This window comes from Physeter macrocephalus, chromosome 1, assembly GCF_002837175.3.
Source record: "Physeter macrocephalus isolate SW-GA chromosome 1, ASM283717v5, whole genome shotgun sequence".
NCBI lineage: Eukaryota > Metazoa > Chordata > Mammalia > Artiodactyla > Physeteridae > Physeter > Physeter macrocephalus.
This window is the reverse complement of record NC_041214.2, coordinates 112989611-113008310: the sequence shown is the minus strand read 5'-3', so window position 1 is coordinate 113008310 and position 18700 is coordinate 112989611. Positions and strand designations below refer to the sequence as shown.

Below are 18700 nucleotides of genomic sequence, written 5' to 3'. Positions count from 1 at the left end.
TGGCATGTGGGATCCTCCCAGACCGGGGCGCGAACCCGGTTCCCCTGCATCGGCAGGCGGACGCGCAACCACTGCGCCACCAGGGAAGCCCCCTCCTACATTTTTATTCCAACTTTCTTTAATTTTAATTTTAATTATTTTAATTTTTTGCTGCATCGGGTCTTCATTGGTGCGCACGAGCTTTCTCTAGTTGTGGCAAGTGGGGGCTACTCTTCGTTGCAGTGCACAGGCTTCTCATTGCAGTGGCTTCTCTTGTTGTGGAGCACAGGCTCTAGGCATGCGGGTTTCAGTATTTGCAGCACGTGGGCTTAGTAGTTGCGGCACGCGGGCCCTAGAGCGCGCTGGCTTCAGTAGTTGCAGTGTGCAGGCTCAGTAGTTGTGGCTCGTGGGCTTAGTTGCTCTGCAGCATGTGGGATCTTCCCCGACCAGGGATCAAACCCATGTCCTCTGCATTGGCAGGCAGATTCTTAACCACTGTGCCACCAAGCAAGTCCCCCAACTTTCTTATTTGTTTTAAGGTTTAAATGTTTTTTTTATTTTTTTCCTTTTTTATAGCATCCTCATTTTATAGCATCTTGTTTCATGGCTGAAAATTCTTCCCTCATCTCTCCGAGAATATTAATTGTAATTGTTTTGAAGTACAGTCTCTGTTTCCTCAGGGTTCTTTTTTCTTTTTCTTGTTTATTTGCTATGATGTTGGAGACTTTCCTTAGATGTCTGATGAACCTTAGCTGTCTATTCATATTAAAGAGAGACACACTAAAAAGTTAATGGAAAACTTTTGTGCATAAGTGGGGCTTGTTAATTAGTGGACCTCTTGGTAGGGTGATATGATAACAAAGCTGGACATTTACTATGGAACCGCTAAATGTCACTCTCTTGTGGCATTTCTCTTAGGCCATTTTATTTTTCCAGAGAAGAATTCAGTAGTGTTCTGCCTACACTATATAAGCCTCTCTTGAAATATCCTGAAGCAGGGACAGGAAAAGGAAATGAGCCTCACCCTCTACCCTGCCTCCCTTGTGCTAGACTTCTTGGTCTTCTTATTCTCCCCAGAGCATAAATCTCCAGTCTTCTGTTAGGAAGAACAAGATGAGAGGAAGCAGTAATGGGATAGTTGCTTGGCTGCCTGGACAGAAAATATAGCCAGGTGGGTGTAGGTGGGAGGCTAATCATTTTAAACATAAAGTTTCAACCAGTCTCTTTCTTTCAAACCCTTTCCCCTCTGTAGTACCTTGTGCCACCCACTGATGAACCTTTTCAGAGTCCAACAGGTGAAACAGACACACTTATTGTTAGCATCCGCCTCTCTAGAAACCCAGGTGCTAGATGTCTCTCTCCCTATGCTAAATAGCTTCCATCCAGTTTCAACCCTTTCCATTTTCCAAAAAGTTGTTGAAATCTCTCCACTACTGTTGTCCTTTCTCCTGGTTTCTTGGTCCTTATAGACTTATATCTTTTTCAGTTTCCTTTATTTTCAATTTTTTTAAAAATATTTATTTATTTATTTGGTCGTGCCGGGTCTTAGTTGCAGCAGGTGAGCTCCTTAGTGGCGGCTTGTGGGCTCCTTAGTAGAGACATGCGAACTGTTAGTTTCAGCATGCATGTGAGATCTAGTTCCCCAACCAGGGATAGAACCTGGGCCCCCTGTATTGGAAGCATGGAGTCTTAACCACTGCACCACCAGGGAAGTCCCTCCTTTATTTTCATTTTAGTAGCGTTTTGAAAATGATTTGCCATGCTTAAAACCAGAAGACTCATTCTTAAAGGATATAATTTTTGACACTTTAAGGAATTGAAAACATGCCCCAATTAATTGCTTCACTGAAAGCTTAATAAGTGTTTTTTGGTATATTTTTGGGCAAGTGTGATTCTTCTAAATCTTTAACTTCATACTCAGGGTACATATTTAAAAATCACTGCATAAAGAAATGACATTACTTATTAACTGCCAAAGTCAGATACTGTTGGAATCAGTTTCTAGAAATGGTTAGTTGGCCTACCCTGAGTCTTCCTCATCTTACCTAGTCTCTCTGAGGGTAAACATCAGCATTTGTAAGGCAGCTGGCAACGTTTAGGAATTTTCAATACTATGGGCTTTGCATTTCTTCATAAAGTAGTCTCACTTCTATGGAAATTGACCCATAAACTTGCTTCTTCATTAGCACCCTACTGCAACCAGCTAAAGTGACTGCTCCCAGAAAACAAATATCATACTGCATTTCCTTTAAGATGATGTAAGAATTTGAACCTAGCATGTAAACCTGTTACAGGATCTTGACAAAAGCAGTTGTCAAGCATGTTTCTTTTTTCCTTTGCATGATTCAGAATTGTGTTTTTATTTTTTCTTCCAGAATTGGAGAGTCCATATCCTTATAACTGAGCTCATTTCCACATTTAATTTGTGTCATGTTTAATTGGCTTTTTAAACCTGGCATAAATACAAACCCCGCACATTGAACATACTCTTAGAGAGCACCCCCATTTGCTAAATAAGAAAATGAAACAGGTTCTACATCTGCTTCCCCAAAACCTTCATAATGGGGACAAGATACTGAAGTATGCCTTGAGGGATCTAGGGAGATACTAATTGTATCCAGGCCTTTGCCATAGCAGCATGAGCTGATGTTGGCTTGATCTGTAATTGGACTCTTATGACTGTCTGGCAGCTTCTGTGACATATTAGTGGCCTTGGCCCAGTTTCTAATTGGCATCAAATTAGCGTGTATCTGCATCCACAAGACAGCTTAACTTTTTAAATAAGAGAGGTCCTAATATCTATTCTCTTTAGCTATGATGCAATTGTACTTTACAGGTTTTTTCTTTTAACTGAGAAGCAGCTGAAATTTCAAGATTTCCATATTACTTTAATCCTGAGCCTTTTGAATCTACTTCTCTATAACTGAAACAGAGTCTAGAAACTGCTGGTCCTGGCCCCATGTCTTGAAGAAATTACATAGCATTATATCTCTCTGGATTCAGGCCATAGGCATTCTTAATCTGCAGGCTATCTGGAAACTTTAATAGAAAGCTTCATCTGTAATCATTTTAAACAGAGCCAGTAGAGATTGCTTTAGTTAGTAGTTTACCAGCTTAAACTGAGTACTGTCTAGTTGGAATGGAAACTTAATCAAGAAAAAACTCAGAATAAGTTTTCACTTATATTTTATATCTTACTTGGCAACTTGTTTGAAAATGTTGCATAAAAGATCTAATACAGGAAACATTTTATGTAACTGCTTATGATTAATAAATATGGAATCTGAAGCATTCTATTTTATAAATCAAGGTCTTAGTCCAAATTTCCTGTTTTTCTACACTAAAACAAAACAAAACAAAAAACAAACCCCTAGGGTAAAAATAGCACTAAACTATATAGGGCACTCCAGGGGTCAAGGCAACAGGCAAAATCAATTACTCAGGATGCCATGGTGTTGAGGCTTTTGTCAGACCCTAAGCAGAAACATTCATTTTGTAGTCACTATAGATAAGACATTTGGTGCAGCTGGTTTTATAAAAATATAAGTAAATATATCCTACTTCAGATTTTCTGTGCCTATTGAGAATAGGAAAGGAATGGATAACAAAATGTTAAGTCAGTGACTTGGAAATACAGACTCACACATTGCTAGTTCCTGGAAACACCAGTCATTCTAGTCAAAGACTTCTTTACTACATCTTAATTTTAATCACATCTCTTTCTGCCTGTATTTTCCAAACCTAGCCACTGTCTTCCATCTTTAATACCCTGCACCACCACCTTAAACACATATATACATTTACTCACACATTTTGACCTTTGTTCAAAGATTTTCCAGTCTTGAGTCATCTGCACTTTCTCACTTTTACAAATTCTCTCATCTCGGCCCCTGCATAATAGCCTTCAGTGGATTTTCCAACATTTCTTTGTCCATTTTACCAAGACACTCTGAAAAATACATGCATGACAGTAGATATTGATACTTTGGGATTCATACCATTAGTTGACACCTCTTCATGCTAAGATGAAAGTTTTCTCACTTACATTTCTTTATAGCCTAAAGAATGTTTCTTGATACAACCAAAGGAAACAAATGAAGATGCCACCAAGACCAGGAAGAGGAAAAAGGTAATATTAATAATTTTTTACAATGGTATGGCCCCACATGGTTTCTATCACATTGTTATATAGCGTACTTTGATAAGGCAATTATTGTAATCCCCACTTTAGATATGCAAAAATTGTAAAATTCATTGAGGTTTGGTGACTTTCCTAAGGTCACTAGTAATAAGTGTTTCTGTTGGAGCTAAAAATAAATTCTTTTAATTCCTATTTCAGTCTTGTGGATTACCAAACATCTTTGTTACCCACCCTGTGTTTTCACTGTGGTTAGAAGTCAGACCGGTTTCTAATTCTAGAAGGGGCCCAGAGCTCTCCTGCCCTCTGGCCCCTCTGGCTCTGTCCAAGAAAAGAAATTTACCAACCTTCTTTTCTTACCCATTTCATTTTTTAAAAACCTTATGTCTTAAAGTATTAATAAAAAGAAAATAATAAGCAGATGAAAGTAGTATAAGGTATTTCTGACTCTAATTTCAAACCATAATTTAAAGCAAAAGGCTCCCCTTGCATTTTAAGACTTGCCTGTGAACATATGGAAAAATCTGTTGCTCCTATACAAACTTTCTTATGGCTCAGCCTTGAAGAAAGTGTGGTTAGTTTTTTTTTTTTAATAAATTCATTTTATTTATTTATTTATTTTTGGCTGTGTTGGGTGTTCATTGCTGTGCGCGGGCTTTCGAGCACGGGCTCTAGGCACGCGGGCTTCAGTATTTGTGGCATGTGGGCTCTAGAGCACAGGCTCAGTAGTTGTGGCACATGGGCTTAGTTGCTCCGTGGCATGTGGGATCTTCGTGGACCAGGGTTCGAGCCTGTGTCCCCTGCATTGGCAGGTGGATTCTTAACCACTGCACCACCAGGGAAGCCCGAAAGTGTGGTTAGCTTTGACCTTCCACCACAGTTGTGAAAACAGCAGTGTAATTCTCTCCCTGCCAAGAAGGGTCTACTACTGTAGTCAGCAGAGGAAACGCGATTGGGATTAGAGGAAAGAAGATGGACTCAAACCAATTACTTAACAGCAAGCTTTTAGAAAACTGAAAGTGTGTGTGCATATGTTTTCCTTGCCTGCACATGGCCAAATAGGAGGATGGGAAATGCCAAATTGGCTGAGTTTTGGCAAGTCCTTAAAGAAAAGACTTTTACTTCTCTTTGATAGTTTGTACACTAATGGCCTTCAGGAGTGTTAAGTTCTTGGAGTTCAAGGTCAGAACTCCAGCTAGCTAGTTTAGCCTTGGCTGAGGTCATGCTAAAATGTGCCCACGGATGACGTGTTCTTTTAAAGTTAATTCATGTGACAGAACTTTGACCGTTCTTGGCAGTGGTATAAAAAGGAAGATAGTATAGAAGGAGGGGGGAAAAGCTGGGGTAGGAGGCAAGGAAGGGCTCTTTCTGTATTTTTGGTGAAGTACTAGGAAGAAATAAGAAGGGAAGTTTATGATGAAAGTTAAATGAACAATTGTGCATTCCTAGTACATTGCAGGCATTCAGTAAATGCTACACAAATAAGTCCAAATCAAAATAGATGTTGTAAAGTGTTTCCTGTTCTGCTTTACATAGGGCCAATTCAAGATGTCTCTCCCAAGACTTGAGAATTGAGGGTCTCAAGTGCCCCTGTTTAGTGTCCTCCTTTGCTGAGATTAGTCCTGCAACTCTTACTTTAATCCCAGAAATCCAAACTGAAACTCAGTGCCTTAAGAACGAGGTTACACAAGAAATTCTCAAAATTCTACTCTCCCAGGAATACACATTTTCTGAGGCTTAAAAGGAGGTTTCCACAAGCAACAAGATTTATTGACTTTTAACAGAAAATAGTACCCTATTATAGACTCCTGCAAAATTTTTAGTTCTCCTAGCAGAGACCAAGAGTTACAAGGAGTCTTTTAGATCATCCATTCATTTTTCAAAGCAGTAGTTATGTCCAAGAAGTATCTTTTAAGTTTTCTCGAGTGTGTTTATTAGAACTCCCATTCACACTTGGCTATCACAGAACCTACTTACAGTTTAAATGCCAGAGGAATCAACCTATCCTAAGCCAAATGCCATCCTAAAATCTGTCTTCCCATTTTTACTTCTTTCTCATCAGAAGAAAATTACTGATGTTCTTGCAAAATCAGAGCCAAAACCAGGGACACCTGAAGACCTACAGAAGCTGATGAAGGACTATTATAGCAGCAATCGCTCAGTGATTGAATTAGAAGAACTAACCCTACCAGGTACAGCCAGGCTTCCTTGTTGTTATTCCTTTTAATTCATATATTTCCACGTGCTAGTACTCCTTTCCTCAACCTAATAGTTTTAACTGTTGGATGATTTCTTCATTCAGATGCTAACTGGTATTCGTTCAATCTAATAGAAAGATTTGTAATTTTTATTCAAAAGATATTGGGTGTGCATTTTGTTGGACAGATTCTTCAATGAATAAGAATCTTTAATGAGGATAGAAGTTAAATTAAAAAAAGATAAAGCACACATTCAAAAGTATAGATAATTAATTTACTCATCCTTTACAGATAAGAACTTTAGCTTTAATAGCATCTTAGTTTTGTTGTTGCCCTTATCATGGATATCTAGTCATGGTTTTGCTTTTAGAGTAGTATTTTGGGTCCCAGTCAAGACTTTTTTCAGGTAAGCCATCTAAAGATAGGGACAAAATTCTGCATTTTTAGCAAGGCTGACACCTCACCCTGTGTGATTCTTAAGCCTACTATCATTTGAGATCTACTGCCGTAGAGTATTTATAATTAAGTTAAAAGATATTGGAAAATAATTTTTAAAACCAATTTTAATTAATTTCAAAATAATGATATAACTTGTAACTCTTTTGCACAGAGATTGAAGAAAAGATGTCGTAAAATCAAACCGCAGGGGGTTTGGGCACCACTGCTTCAGATGAGCTCTCTATATATAGACTACTAGAGATATCTAACACTCCTTTTGGAAAAAGTCAAGGGTAGCTTGATTTCCTTTTTCCATTACAACTTTATGCTTTCTAGAGGCTTGAGAAGCTGAAAAACAGCCCGTACCCTGAATTTTTATAATTCTTTTATAAAATGATGTGTGTGTGTGTTTTAAATGCACGTTGGGTTGGAGACATCAGTACCCCTGTCTGTTCCTTTTCCAAAAGGAATACTCTTTAGGGAATTGAAGGAACTCATTTCCACATGAGCGAGTTCTGGAGTTTTCTACTTACTGAGATCAGAAAGCCCAACAGCAGTTAGAGACCTCTCTTCTCAGCACAGCAGTTCCTCAGGAGGAGAGCTAGGTCCTGGCTTTTCTATCCTCAGGAACCAGGTATTATAACAAAGCCTCTGCAATGTTTAACTGAAGTTTGATTTTACTCTGACTCAGTGGTCAATTTTCCCTTCTAGTTCTTTGTTCGAGTTTTCCTTCACCTGAAGAAGGACTTGTAAGATAATGGGACCACTGCTGCTCTGTAACCTCATGGAACATTGTAATTTGCTAGAATTGTAGAGAGTCAAAAGTCAGAAGAAAAAGCCTTTAAGGAGTCATTTGAGTTCCATAGTGAGTTTACATTATATTATATCATCATTAGAGTGCAGTAATATAGTTAGGGAATGTGTGGTCATGGTTGGCTGAGGGGAAAATGTTTAAAATATGTTAAAAATACTGCTCTAGCCAAAAGGAACAGGTTTTCATTTTCAGTTAAGAAATTAGGCCATTCTGAGCCACAGTGAACAAAGGCATCATAGGAAGGTTTTAGAGAAAACGCCCATCACTACACTGTCAGGACCAAGGACACAGAGGAGGTCTCTGTTATTTGAGAGGAGGGGAACGCCATGGGCTATCTGGAACAGTCTCAGGAAGGGGCATAAATACAAGATGGATATAAGTAATAAAATATTGTTCCTATTTAGTTTGCTGAGTGTCTAACTTGGTTGTGGTTTGAAGTTGTTTGTGTCTGCAGGGCAGCAACATGTCTTTTCAATTAATACTGTGCATGTACATTGTTAATGTCATACACATGGGAACTTAATTAGAGTTTTGAGGCAGGAATCACTTAGAGCTAACTCAGCTGTCCTCCTGAGAGCTGCAGTGTGGTTTAGATCAGTGCTAAATGCCTGTAAGCTAGCCCCAACTGAATCACCCAGGAACTTAAAAAGCAAATTCCCAGGCCCAGCCCCAAGGAATTCTGACTCATTGAGTAAGGGGGAGTCCATTCCAGGAATCTGTATTTTTTGTAAAGTTCTCCAGGTGAGTCTGGTCATATCCAGGCTTGGGAGATTACAGTTTTAAAGACCATCAAAGGCTCTACAACAGTATAGGGGGCAACATCTTTGAAGTTAGCTATTCACATATTGTGAGTTATATATGCTGGGGCACAGCATAAGTTTCATTTACTTTAGTAATAGTTTACTCCCTAACACTCTGCTGTGTTTATAGACAGACTTTTTCTGCTATAATGAATTAGAATGCTAAACATGATGTTGCTTTTTTATACATCTTAGGTACAGAGTTAATAATACTACATAATTGCTAGACCATGATCATTGTTGGTTGAGCAAGCCTCCTATGTTTTATTGTAGCCCGTTCCATTCTTTCATTGTGTTGTACTGTGTTGTGTTAATGTTGTATTTTGATGCATTATTCCCGCTTTTCCCCATCCACACTCCAAATTCCTTTCTCCATAGGCATAATGTGTTACTATACCTCTTTAAATATGCATATGTTCTTGTAAAATATATCATACTGTTGCATGTGGATACTTTTTACAATTTATTTAAATGATGTGCTGAACCTCTCATTCTGTTTATTTCCTCACTTAACACTTTTTCAAGATACCTGTATAGCTTTAAATACATCTACTTCATTGCTTCTAAAATGCTACCTAGTATTCCAATGATTTCATCGACCACATATTGCTCATCCATTTTCCCCTATATGGACCTTTAGGTTGCTTCTAGTTCCCCAGTATTACAAATAATGCTAGTATGAATATACTTGAGCATGTCTCTTTACAGACTACGCAAGAATTCTTTCCATTATTTACTCAGGAATGTAATCCTGGGGTCATAGGGTATATACACCTTAATTTTACTACCATCCAGGATAGCGATACCACTTTACACCTCCACCTACAGTTCACAAAGAGTTTCCATCATCCTACATTCTCAGCAACACTTGGTATTATACATCTTTCTAACAGTTGCCATTCTAAAGTGTGTGCAAAGTGTTATCTCATTTTGTATTAATTTGCATTTCTATGATGACGAGTTTGAGCATCTCCACATAGATTTGTTAGCTATTTCAGCTTTGCCTTTGTATATTGCCTATTCCATGGATTTGAAAATAAAGGTGCTTCATTAGTCCGTTGAATGATATAAGCTTCTATTTCACTACTCTAAGAAATGATGGACAGTTAAAAGTTTATTTATTGTTGCTGCTGCTGTTGTTTTAAATGCTAGACAACTTTAAAATATATGAGTCCCCAATTAATTAATGTTGTACAACCTGTTCAATAATACACCATTCGCATGTAATCTATTTTGAGTATGTGTGTGTTTGCAAAATCCTCTACAAAGCATGTTTCTGATATTTCTAGACTCCTGCTTCCTCAAAGCCAATGATTTGACTCACAGTCTTTCATCATATCTAAAAGAAAGTAAGTAAACTCATTTTTTAAAAAATTATTCATCAAGTTTTATTATTTCCATTAAAACATTAGGCCTATCTCTTTAAAATAAAAACTTTTAAAACTTCATTTAAAATCAAGTTTCCATCTTAAATGGATTTTAAATGAAGGTTTTTTAGGTCCATCTTGATATTAATTTTTATTTATTTAAATTTATTCTTGTTTTTCTCTGGTATTGGGGATTTGGGTTTTGGTCTTGTTTTTGTTTTACAACACATTAGAAGTATTGCTCCTGGAATCCAGAGAATTCTCAGTGTTCTAGTTGCAGGTACCCCATCAATTTGCTATTTGACTTGGCACAAGTCACTGAGGACTCCTCCAGGACTCTATTTTGTTATCTGAAAGACAAGGAAGTTGGACTATGTGATCTTGAACCCATCTCTGAGGTTCTGAAATTCTGTTCCCATGTTCAGAATTCAGACCATGGCTATTGCACAATCTAATTTGATCTTTTCGATTGAATGTAGGCAGTAATAACTAGATTATTCATGCTAGGTAGTCATTTATTGTGACCAACAATGAAATAGTTTAGACATGGTGATTTAACATTCTTTTTCCAAATTCTAACCAATTCTGATGACACTCAGCTTGAGTTCATAAACCGTTCTTAGCCTCAAATTCAGCAAATGTAAATGTAGGTAATAATGGAATCAATCTCAATGGATTATGAGAACTAAAAAAGTTATGTAAAGTGCAAAGCACAGGGTCAGTGTTTAATAAATGTTTGCTATTTTAATATCATTTCCATTTTATATCTTATGCTGAGTGTCCCTTTAAAATGTAGCATTATTTATTTATTTATTTATTATTTTTGGCTGCGTTGGGTCTTTGTTGCTGCGCTCAGGCTTTCTCTAGCTGCGGCGAGCGAGGGCTACTCCTCGTTGCGGTGCGCAGGCTTCTCATTGTGATGGCTTCTCTTTGTTGTGGAGCACGGGCTCTAGGCGCGTGGGCTTCCATAGTTGTGGCACGTGAGCTCAGTAGTTGTGGCTCACGGGCTCTAGAGAGCAGGCTCAGTAGCTGTGGCACACGGGCTTAGTTGCTCCGTGGCATGTGGGATCTTCCCGGACCAGGGCTCAAACCTGTGTCCCCTGCATTGGCAGGCGGATTCTTAACCACTGTACCACCAGGGAAGTCCCTAAAATGTAGCATTTTTAAATCAGTTCTTTTCCCATTTAGTCAACACTGCCTTTAAGCATCCAACATAAATTAAAATATAGAAAAGGTTGTATTATTACAAACTTTAAATTTTCCTTTTCTTTTTTTTTTTTGTACAAACTTAGTCCTAAAACTGGTCACATTTAACTACTTGGCATATTATATGTTTTGTGGTGTAAGTTAATGATATTTCATTTTAGTTTAATATCTAGAATAACCAGAGAATAGAATCTAAACAGTGCTCATATTTTATTTTACTTAAGCAATAACAAAGAAGTAATTGGGGGATATTCAACTTTGGAGGCCTTATTTTGCTATATTTAGGGTAATATTTTTCTCATGGTCTTTTTTCAGTCTGCCCTAAGTGGGTGAAACTTCGGAAAAACCACAGTGAGAAGAAATCGGTCCTGATGCTGATTATCTGTGGCTCTGCCATCCGAGCCCTGGAGCTCATTAGGTTGGAAGCTTCACCTGTTCCATTTCGTAACTGTTTTCTGAGTAACTGATATGTGCCGAGCTGACAAGTTCTATATGCTGGAGAGCAGCAATGAACAAAATATACAGAGTCCCCTCTCTCATGGAACCTACTTTCCAGTAAGGGAGGCAGACAATAAACAAATAAATATGCATTATAATGTCAAGTGGTGATAAGTTATGGAGGAAAAAAATAAAGCATGGCAAATGGATAGAAAAAGATGGGGGCTACTTTTAAAAGGGTAGTCACAGAAAGCCTGTTAGGAGATTGACCTATGAGCAGAGACTTGAACAAAGTGAATGAGAATGCCAAGCGGATATCTGGAAGAAAAGTGTTCCAGGTAGAGAGGACAGTGTTCCAGGTAGAGGGGACCCTGACATGGGGTGCCATTGGAGGATTTTGAGCAGAGAAGTCACATGATCTGAATAATCATTCTAAAGGATCACTTTGGCTGCTGTGTGGAGAACACGCAAGGGTAAAGCAGGGAGATCATACAAGCAATAACCAGTTGGAGAAATAAATGAAAGAAAAGATCTAATTTAAAATAGTAACAAGAAAAAATATAACACCAAGGAAAAAACTAGCCAAAATTTAGATGAAGAAAATATTACATAAGGGGTGCAGAATTCTTAAACAGAAAGGAGTACCATATTGTTGAATAGGAAGATTCAATGTAAAGATGTCTGTTTTACCTAGAATAATCTACAAATTTCACAGATTCCCAATGAGACTTCTATAGAGTTGTTTTATAAACTAGTTCTATGTTCATATGAGAAAATACAGAAGAAAAAATAGCTGGCAAAATTCTAAAAAAGAATGCTAGTGAGGAAACTATGCCTATAGTATCTATCAGATTGTTTTTTTAAAAAAATACATATTACAAAGTCTCAATAATTAAAAGAGTATGGAACTGGCACACGTGTGACAGACAGATCAGAACAGTGGAACAGAACTGAAAGTTCAGAAATAGACCCATATGCATATGAAAGTACAGGATATGGCAAAAGTGAAAAATCAGTAGGGAAAGATGGATTATTTAATAATTGGTATTGGAACAACTGGGTAGCCATCTAAAAAAATTAAGCTGGGTTCCATATCTCACTCCTTATACCGAGATAAATGCCAAGTGGACCAAAAATTTATATGTAAAAATTATGTTTTAAAGACAATTTGTCGGCGCTTTACTAAGTGCCTTCACATACCTTTTCATTTACTGTAGCTTTTGTAGGATAAACAAAAAGGCTTCCACTGGATCTGTAGTAACGTTCAGCTTTCAGAGAAGAGCTGTCAGAGTAAAATGGGATTTCCTGGGACTCATCCTTTCCAGGGCCAGGCTCTGCACTGGGCTTTGACCAGAGACAAAACAGGAAAATCCAAGTCCTAAAGAAAAAGCAACTTGATCAAATAGATTAATGTGCAAAGTAGACTCTCGGTAGTTATTTAGCATCTATTTTTCTAAATGAGCTAATCTGACCATGAATTTAGAAAAGTCGTTTTTTAAGCTTTGTTAATAGTCCTTGAGATCCTTTCTGCTAGGCACACACGTTAAATTGTATCACACACCCTTTCAGTAAAATGAAAGTGTTTCTATTAACTATTTCTGCTCCAAACATAATTGATCTTCAAGACTCCAACTGCTTCTGGGCAGCCATACTTGCTGGTTCTGAAATCATAAGAATTCACATTGACATTTCAGTGTTTTAAAGACTACCCACAGAACTCATTTCAGATTCAAACCCCAATGGCAAAGAAGTTGGCCTGGAGGTGGCCTCTTAAAAACAAGTTGTCGCATTGATTTGAGTTTTTACCGTACATAAATGCCTTTCTGATGGGCATAGAAGGACTATGTTGTCGTACTTCATTTGCCAAGTCTCAGTGTTTCTTTATGTCTTCAGTAATATTATGATCCATTTCAAGGTTAGGTGATTTGCAGAAGGTGATTTCTGAGCAGGCATAACAAACCCTATTCGTAACGGCTAATATTGAATAATTCTAACTTTTGTAAGAATATCTGTTCTCTTGAGAACCATGAGTTATGTTAAATATGTCCCCTAAATTGTCTTCTTAGTTAACCTTGCCATGGAGAAAGCTCATGTGTAAGTACAGACTCAAGTGCAACAGAACGTGTGTAGCATGAGTTACTATTTTGTAAATTCATTTATTCCTACTGGTTGGTAATATTTCTCAAGTATATTAATGATATATAAAGGAAAGTAATATTCCGAGCAGTATTCCCGTATTCTATTCCCAAACATCAACTAGAAGATTGTTCTTTTATACCCATTTTATACCCATTTATACCCAAAGCATTTCCACATATAAGATTTTACAGATAAGCTCACTCTGCAAAGTCCATAAAAGTAGGGGGGCTGCTCTGAATGAAGGACATAAACCCTCCTGCTTCTCCCTGCTAGCTTATCCCTGTCCCCTCAGGGCAGCCACACACAGACCTTCGTACATGCCCTTGGGCTCTGTAGAGCACAGGCTGACATCACTGCTAAGATATTTCTCACAAACAAATTTTTTATGAGAACTATACTGCAGAGTTGGAAGATAAATTCTCTGCCAGGGACCTGAAATACAGAACTTTTGTATTACAGGTGTTAAAAAACAAAATTCAACCAAGTAAATTTGAAGATCACATTGGCTTAACTCAACGATTCGTGAATCAAGGCAGCACCCAGCCAGCAACTCGAAGGGCACTCCGAGGGGTTGTGGAAAATGAAAGTTTTTAATAGGAGAAAGGGTGGAGGGACTTCCCTGGCAGTCCAGAGGTTAAGACTGTGCTCCCAATGCAGGGGGCATGGGTTCGATCCCTGGTCAGGAACTAAGATCCCACATGCTGCACAGCGCAGCCAGAAAAAAAAGGAAAAAGGGTGGAGCAACGGAGCCATTAACAACAGAAAAGAAAGACTACTTTTTAGGCCAGGACATCTTTTGCGGGGGAAGGAAATGGCAAGGGTTTTATCTTCCTCTCTGGTATGGAAAGGGCCCACAGGACAGATTACCTTACTGGTGCTTGACCAGAGAGATTCCAGACTGGTTGATTAAGATTACGTTTCTCAGAAAAGTTGAAACTGCAATTAGATGAAGTATTAAATCTGGGTTTCGGTATCATGGGCTTTTAGCATAAGTGACACCATTTTGGGACTGTGGTTTTCATTTTAACATAAGTGAAGGGCAAATCCACATGTTTCAATAATCAAGGAAACCTAAGTAAAGTTAACCGTGTGCCTGAGACTTAGAAGCCAACCCAGATGCATGCCTGATTAAAGGCCACCCCACTTTCATTCCAGAGATGGACTAACCTGAAAATCAGAATTTTGTGTGTTTGTATCTATCCACATACATATGTACATATAGACACACATAAATGTGCATATTATTTTGAATAAGTATGGTGTAATACTTAAGATGTAATAAGCGGTCCACATGGCCCTGAATGAGTGATTTTTCTTCTGCGTAAATCTATTGCTTTTCATCAGGTCAATGACCGCATTCAGAGGAGACAGCAAAGTCATGAAATTATTCGCAAAACACATAAAGGTAAGCAAGGGCCTGTGGTTCCTAGTGGGGGGTGGAAGTGATCCTTAAGGGCCACTTCCAGACCTCAGTTGTTTCACTGTAGCCTCTTTTCCGTATCTCCTTAGCAAGCGTGTTCTTTGGTTCCTTCCTTTTGTAGCATATTGAACGACCGTTGCGATTTTCTTTGCGTTCCCCGCCTCTGCTCCCACAACAGTCACTACTCCTCTGTGCTCTGAGGTTTCCGTACAGAAGCTGAGGTTTGAGCCCTGGACTCTTTGGAGACTTAGCCAGTTTTCCAGGGAGATGCTCTTCTGTCTTGATGTTAACCTTCTTTGCCCTGGAAGTTGACCCTAAACAAGAGTAGCCCCATTTGCTTTTTTACTTTCTTAGCTTTTAGATTAAATGCTCTAAATTGGACTATGATTGAACTTTCCAATGACTCTTCTTTTCTTTGTTCTCTTCCATTTTGGGGTAGATCCAGGAGCAGGTAAAATTGCTGGAGAAGCGTGTGGTACACCTGGGTGTAGGAACTCCAGGAAGGATTAAAGAACTCATTAAACAAGGTATGAAAAGAGGTAGTGATACTCCTACTCAGAGCTGAGTGTTTGCCTAACCCCCATGTGAGTTTGGGAAACCACATGTGTGATGTAGTGAAATCAGACCTCTGTGTTAATTCAGGAGCTGGAAACTTAGCCTTTAGTCTCTAAAACCAGCCAGCAGGTGTAGGACAATAGGGAATAAGGACTGTGGCAAACTGCGGTACTTATGCCCATCTAAATACATTCAAATTCCAGTTGCTTTAAGCAGGTTAGTGGGTCCACAATCTATTCCACCGACTTGCAGCCTCTGGAATTTGTATAGCTGAATGTGTTGAATATTTCCCTCTCACTTAATTGAGTCTTGGCTCCCCAAGACTCCCATTGCAATTGAGGACTGGTATAGAAGATATGTTGAAACAAAAATACAGTTTCTATGGATGAAATACAAGCATTCTAGAACACTTCTCACGAATGTGTTTCTCTTTTTGTGCTTTACCCAGAAAGTATTCCAGACATCATCCACCGGTGGGTTTTTATAGTTTGTTGACTTTCTCAAAGCCAGTAGCCTAAAAACCTGCTGACCTGCTGATGATCTTAGTACATGTTCTACCTGCCAGACAGATTAAAGATTTCTTTTAAATACTCATTTCCAAATTACTTGTTTAACAACTTTATTTTATAACTGCCTGGAGCTACTCCTGGATTTTTACATATCTAAAAGTAATGTGTTCATCAATATAGTATCTCAGTATAGAGATGGTCATTTGCAAGGAAGCAAACAAGAGCTAAAAATACTAGTGTTTCTCTCCAGATGAAAACCTCAGGTAAGTGAACCCACTATATGCAGAGGTCTGTGCAATTACAAGGAAGTAGCAAACTTGGTGGCCCCAGGCAAGGAAGGGGAACAAATATTTTTTGAGTTCCTACTTGTACTCAGTGCTGTGCTAGACACCCTCACATATCTCATTTAGTACTCATAGCATCTTTGCAGGCTAGCATTCTTATTTCTTATGAGAGAAAACTGAAGCTTGGAGGGTCACGTAGCCCCTCCCAAGGTCTCTCATTCTAGGCCTTCCTGGTTCCAGAGCCTTTCCCCCTCCAGGAGCTCCTGATCCAGTTGAAGAGATAAATGTGCATAGGATGAGACTGATGACATGAGGCAGTAAATGCCAAGGTCCAAACAAGCACTTCTAAGTCCTATAGGAGTTGAAATGAAGGAGAGATTGGTATGGTGGCTGAATCTGCAGGGAAGGCTTTACAGAGGAAAGGATCTTTAACTGATCTTTGAAGTATGGGTAGGATTAAAATAGGATCTTCAAAGTATGGAGATGTGAGAAAATCATTCAGGAATGGGACAACAGCTGAATCAAAAGCAGGCAGGCAGATACATAGGGTATATCCAAAGGAAACAATAAGTAGTCAATACGTGTTGAGGTTAAGAGCCCCTATTACAGACTCAAATCTATGGATGCAAATCCCAGGTCCAGCAGCTTACCAGCTCTGTGACTTGGCAAGTTTCTTAACCTTTCTAAAACTGTTTCTTTATCTGAATGACAGAGATAGTGATAGCACCTACCTCAAAGGATTGTTATGCCAATAAAAAGCTAAACACAGTGAGTGTTACACCTTAAGAACTCAACAAATACTAGTTATTACTTTTATCAAAGAGACCACCTTTCTTGGTTGGAGACTTCATGGGCTGTGGTAGCCTGTGCTCCAGTTGGAAAGAAAGTCAGATTTTGGAGGAAGGCCCTTGCACAGTGATTGGCTGGATTTTTGTCTTGTGGCCCTAGGAGGGTGTTGAAAGCGAAGGAGCAGATGAGAGGTGCTCAGTCTATCTATGAGACACGGAGGTGGGAGAAATTGTCTGGGGAGCTGGAGAGGCCAGGGTTGCGCCCTCCCTCTCCCACAGCTCTTAGCCAAAGACTCACCTCTCCCCTTCCTGGATTCCACATGTTTTGTCTGTGTCACCAGGTCCCCCAGGCAACAGGGCCACTCTTCTCCATATTTAATATTTAAAAGAGAGAGAGAGAGAAAACGAAGTTGTCCAGATTGTTGAAATTATATTTCTACAGAGTTGTGAAAACTCACCGTGAAAGCTTATTTTATCTAAGGAGTGGAAAAATCATTTAAGGAGCTGTTGACTTATTTATAATACTAATGAAAGTAACTCTTCTGATTCTGATTGGATGAATGGTTTAATATTCATTGACTACAGATGTTAGGCTACACACAAAGTGTTTAAAGAGAACAATTCCAGCACTCCAAAAACAAAGTCTAACAAAGCAAGACAAGTGGCACATAACTCATTTTATGTAGCTGTTTATGACTTAAGATGTTTATATATATGATATATTAAGGAGAGTTTCTGAACATCAAAAGATATTCCATAACATTGGGATCAGTACACTTACAGACAGAATTGTATTGTTTTATTTAATGAGGAAAGGAATTTTCTAATTATAAGAACCTTTGTAAAATGCAAAAAGGTACAGAAAAGAAAATAAGTCACTTTAGAGGTAATGTCTTGTTAGTTAATATTAAATATATTTCCTTTCAGTCTTTTTTCTATGCATTTATCTATATTTTTTATAAATGGAGATCATACTGCATATCATAACTTTATAACCTGTCTTCTCTACTTAATATATCTCATGAGAACTTTGCTTGTCATGAAATAGTTTTAATTTTTCATTTTTAACGGCTGCATAGTAGTCTATTGAGTTTTTTTCCAGTTTTGTTGAGATATAATTGACATATAACATTGTATTGGCCAAGGTGTACAACATGATTTGGTATACGTGATGTGTAAAGTGATTACTATAGTACGTTTAGTTAACATCAGTCACTTCATATCATTACAATTTTTTTTCTTGTCATGAGAACTTTTAGGATCTACTCTCTTAGCAACTTTCACATATACAATACAGTATTGTTAACTATACTCACCATGCTGTACTTTACATCCCCAGCACTTATTGATCTTATAACTGGAAGTTTTTACCTTTTGACCACCTTCATCTATTTCTCCCACCTCTTACCTCTGGCACCTAGCACCAATCTATTCTCTGTACCTGTGAGTTCATTTTTGGTTTTTGGTTTTTTTTAGATTCCACATATATGTAAGGTCATACAGTATTTGTCTTTCTCTATCTGACTTATTTCACTTAGTATAATGCTATCAAGGTCCCTCCATGTTGTCACAAGTGGCAGGATTTTCTTCTTTTTTATGGCCGAATAATATTGCTCTGTCTGTGTGT

At 38.3% G+C, this 18700-nt stretch overlaps 1 protein-coding gene across 12 annotated transcripts in view; it reads left to right on the top strand.

The window, feature by feature from the left end:
- CMSS1 (cms1 ribosomal small subunit homolog) overlaps positions 1–18700 on the top strand; it is a 380724-nt gene that overhangs the window by 357603 nt on the left and 4421 nt on the right. For all 12 annotated transcript variants that reach the window (XM_055085917.1, XM_007129006.3, XM_028494072.2 and 9 more), the window contains 6 exons: positions 4037–4108; positions 6180–6309; positions 9657–9716; positions 11256–11358; positions 14862–14922; positions 15377–15464. In XM_055085917.1, coding sequence (XP_054941892.1) covers positions 4037–4108; positions 6180–6309; positions 9657–9716; positions 11256–11358; positions 14862–14922; positions 15377–15464 — 514 coding nt within the window. The remainder of the gene's footprint in view (positions 1–4036; positions 4109–6179; positions 6310–9656; positions 9717–11255; positions 11359–14861; positions 14923–15376; positions 15465–18700) is intronic.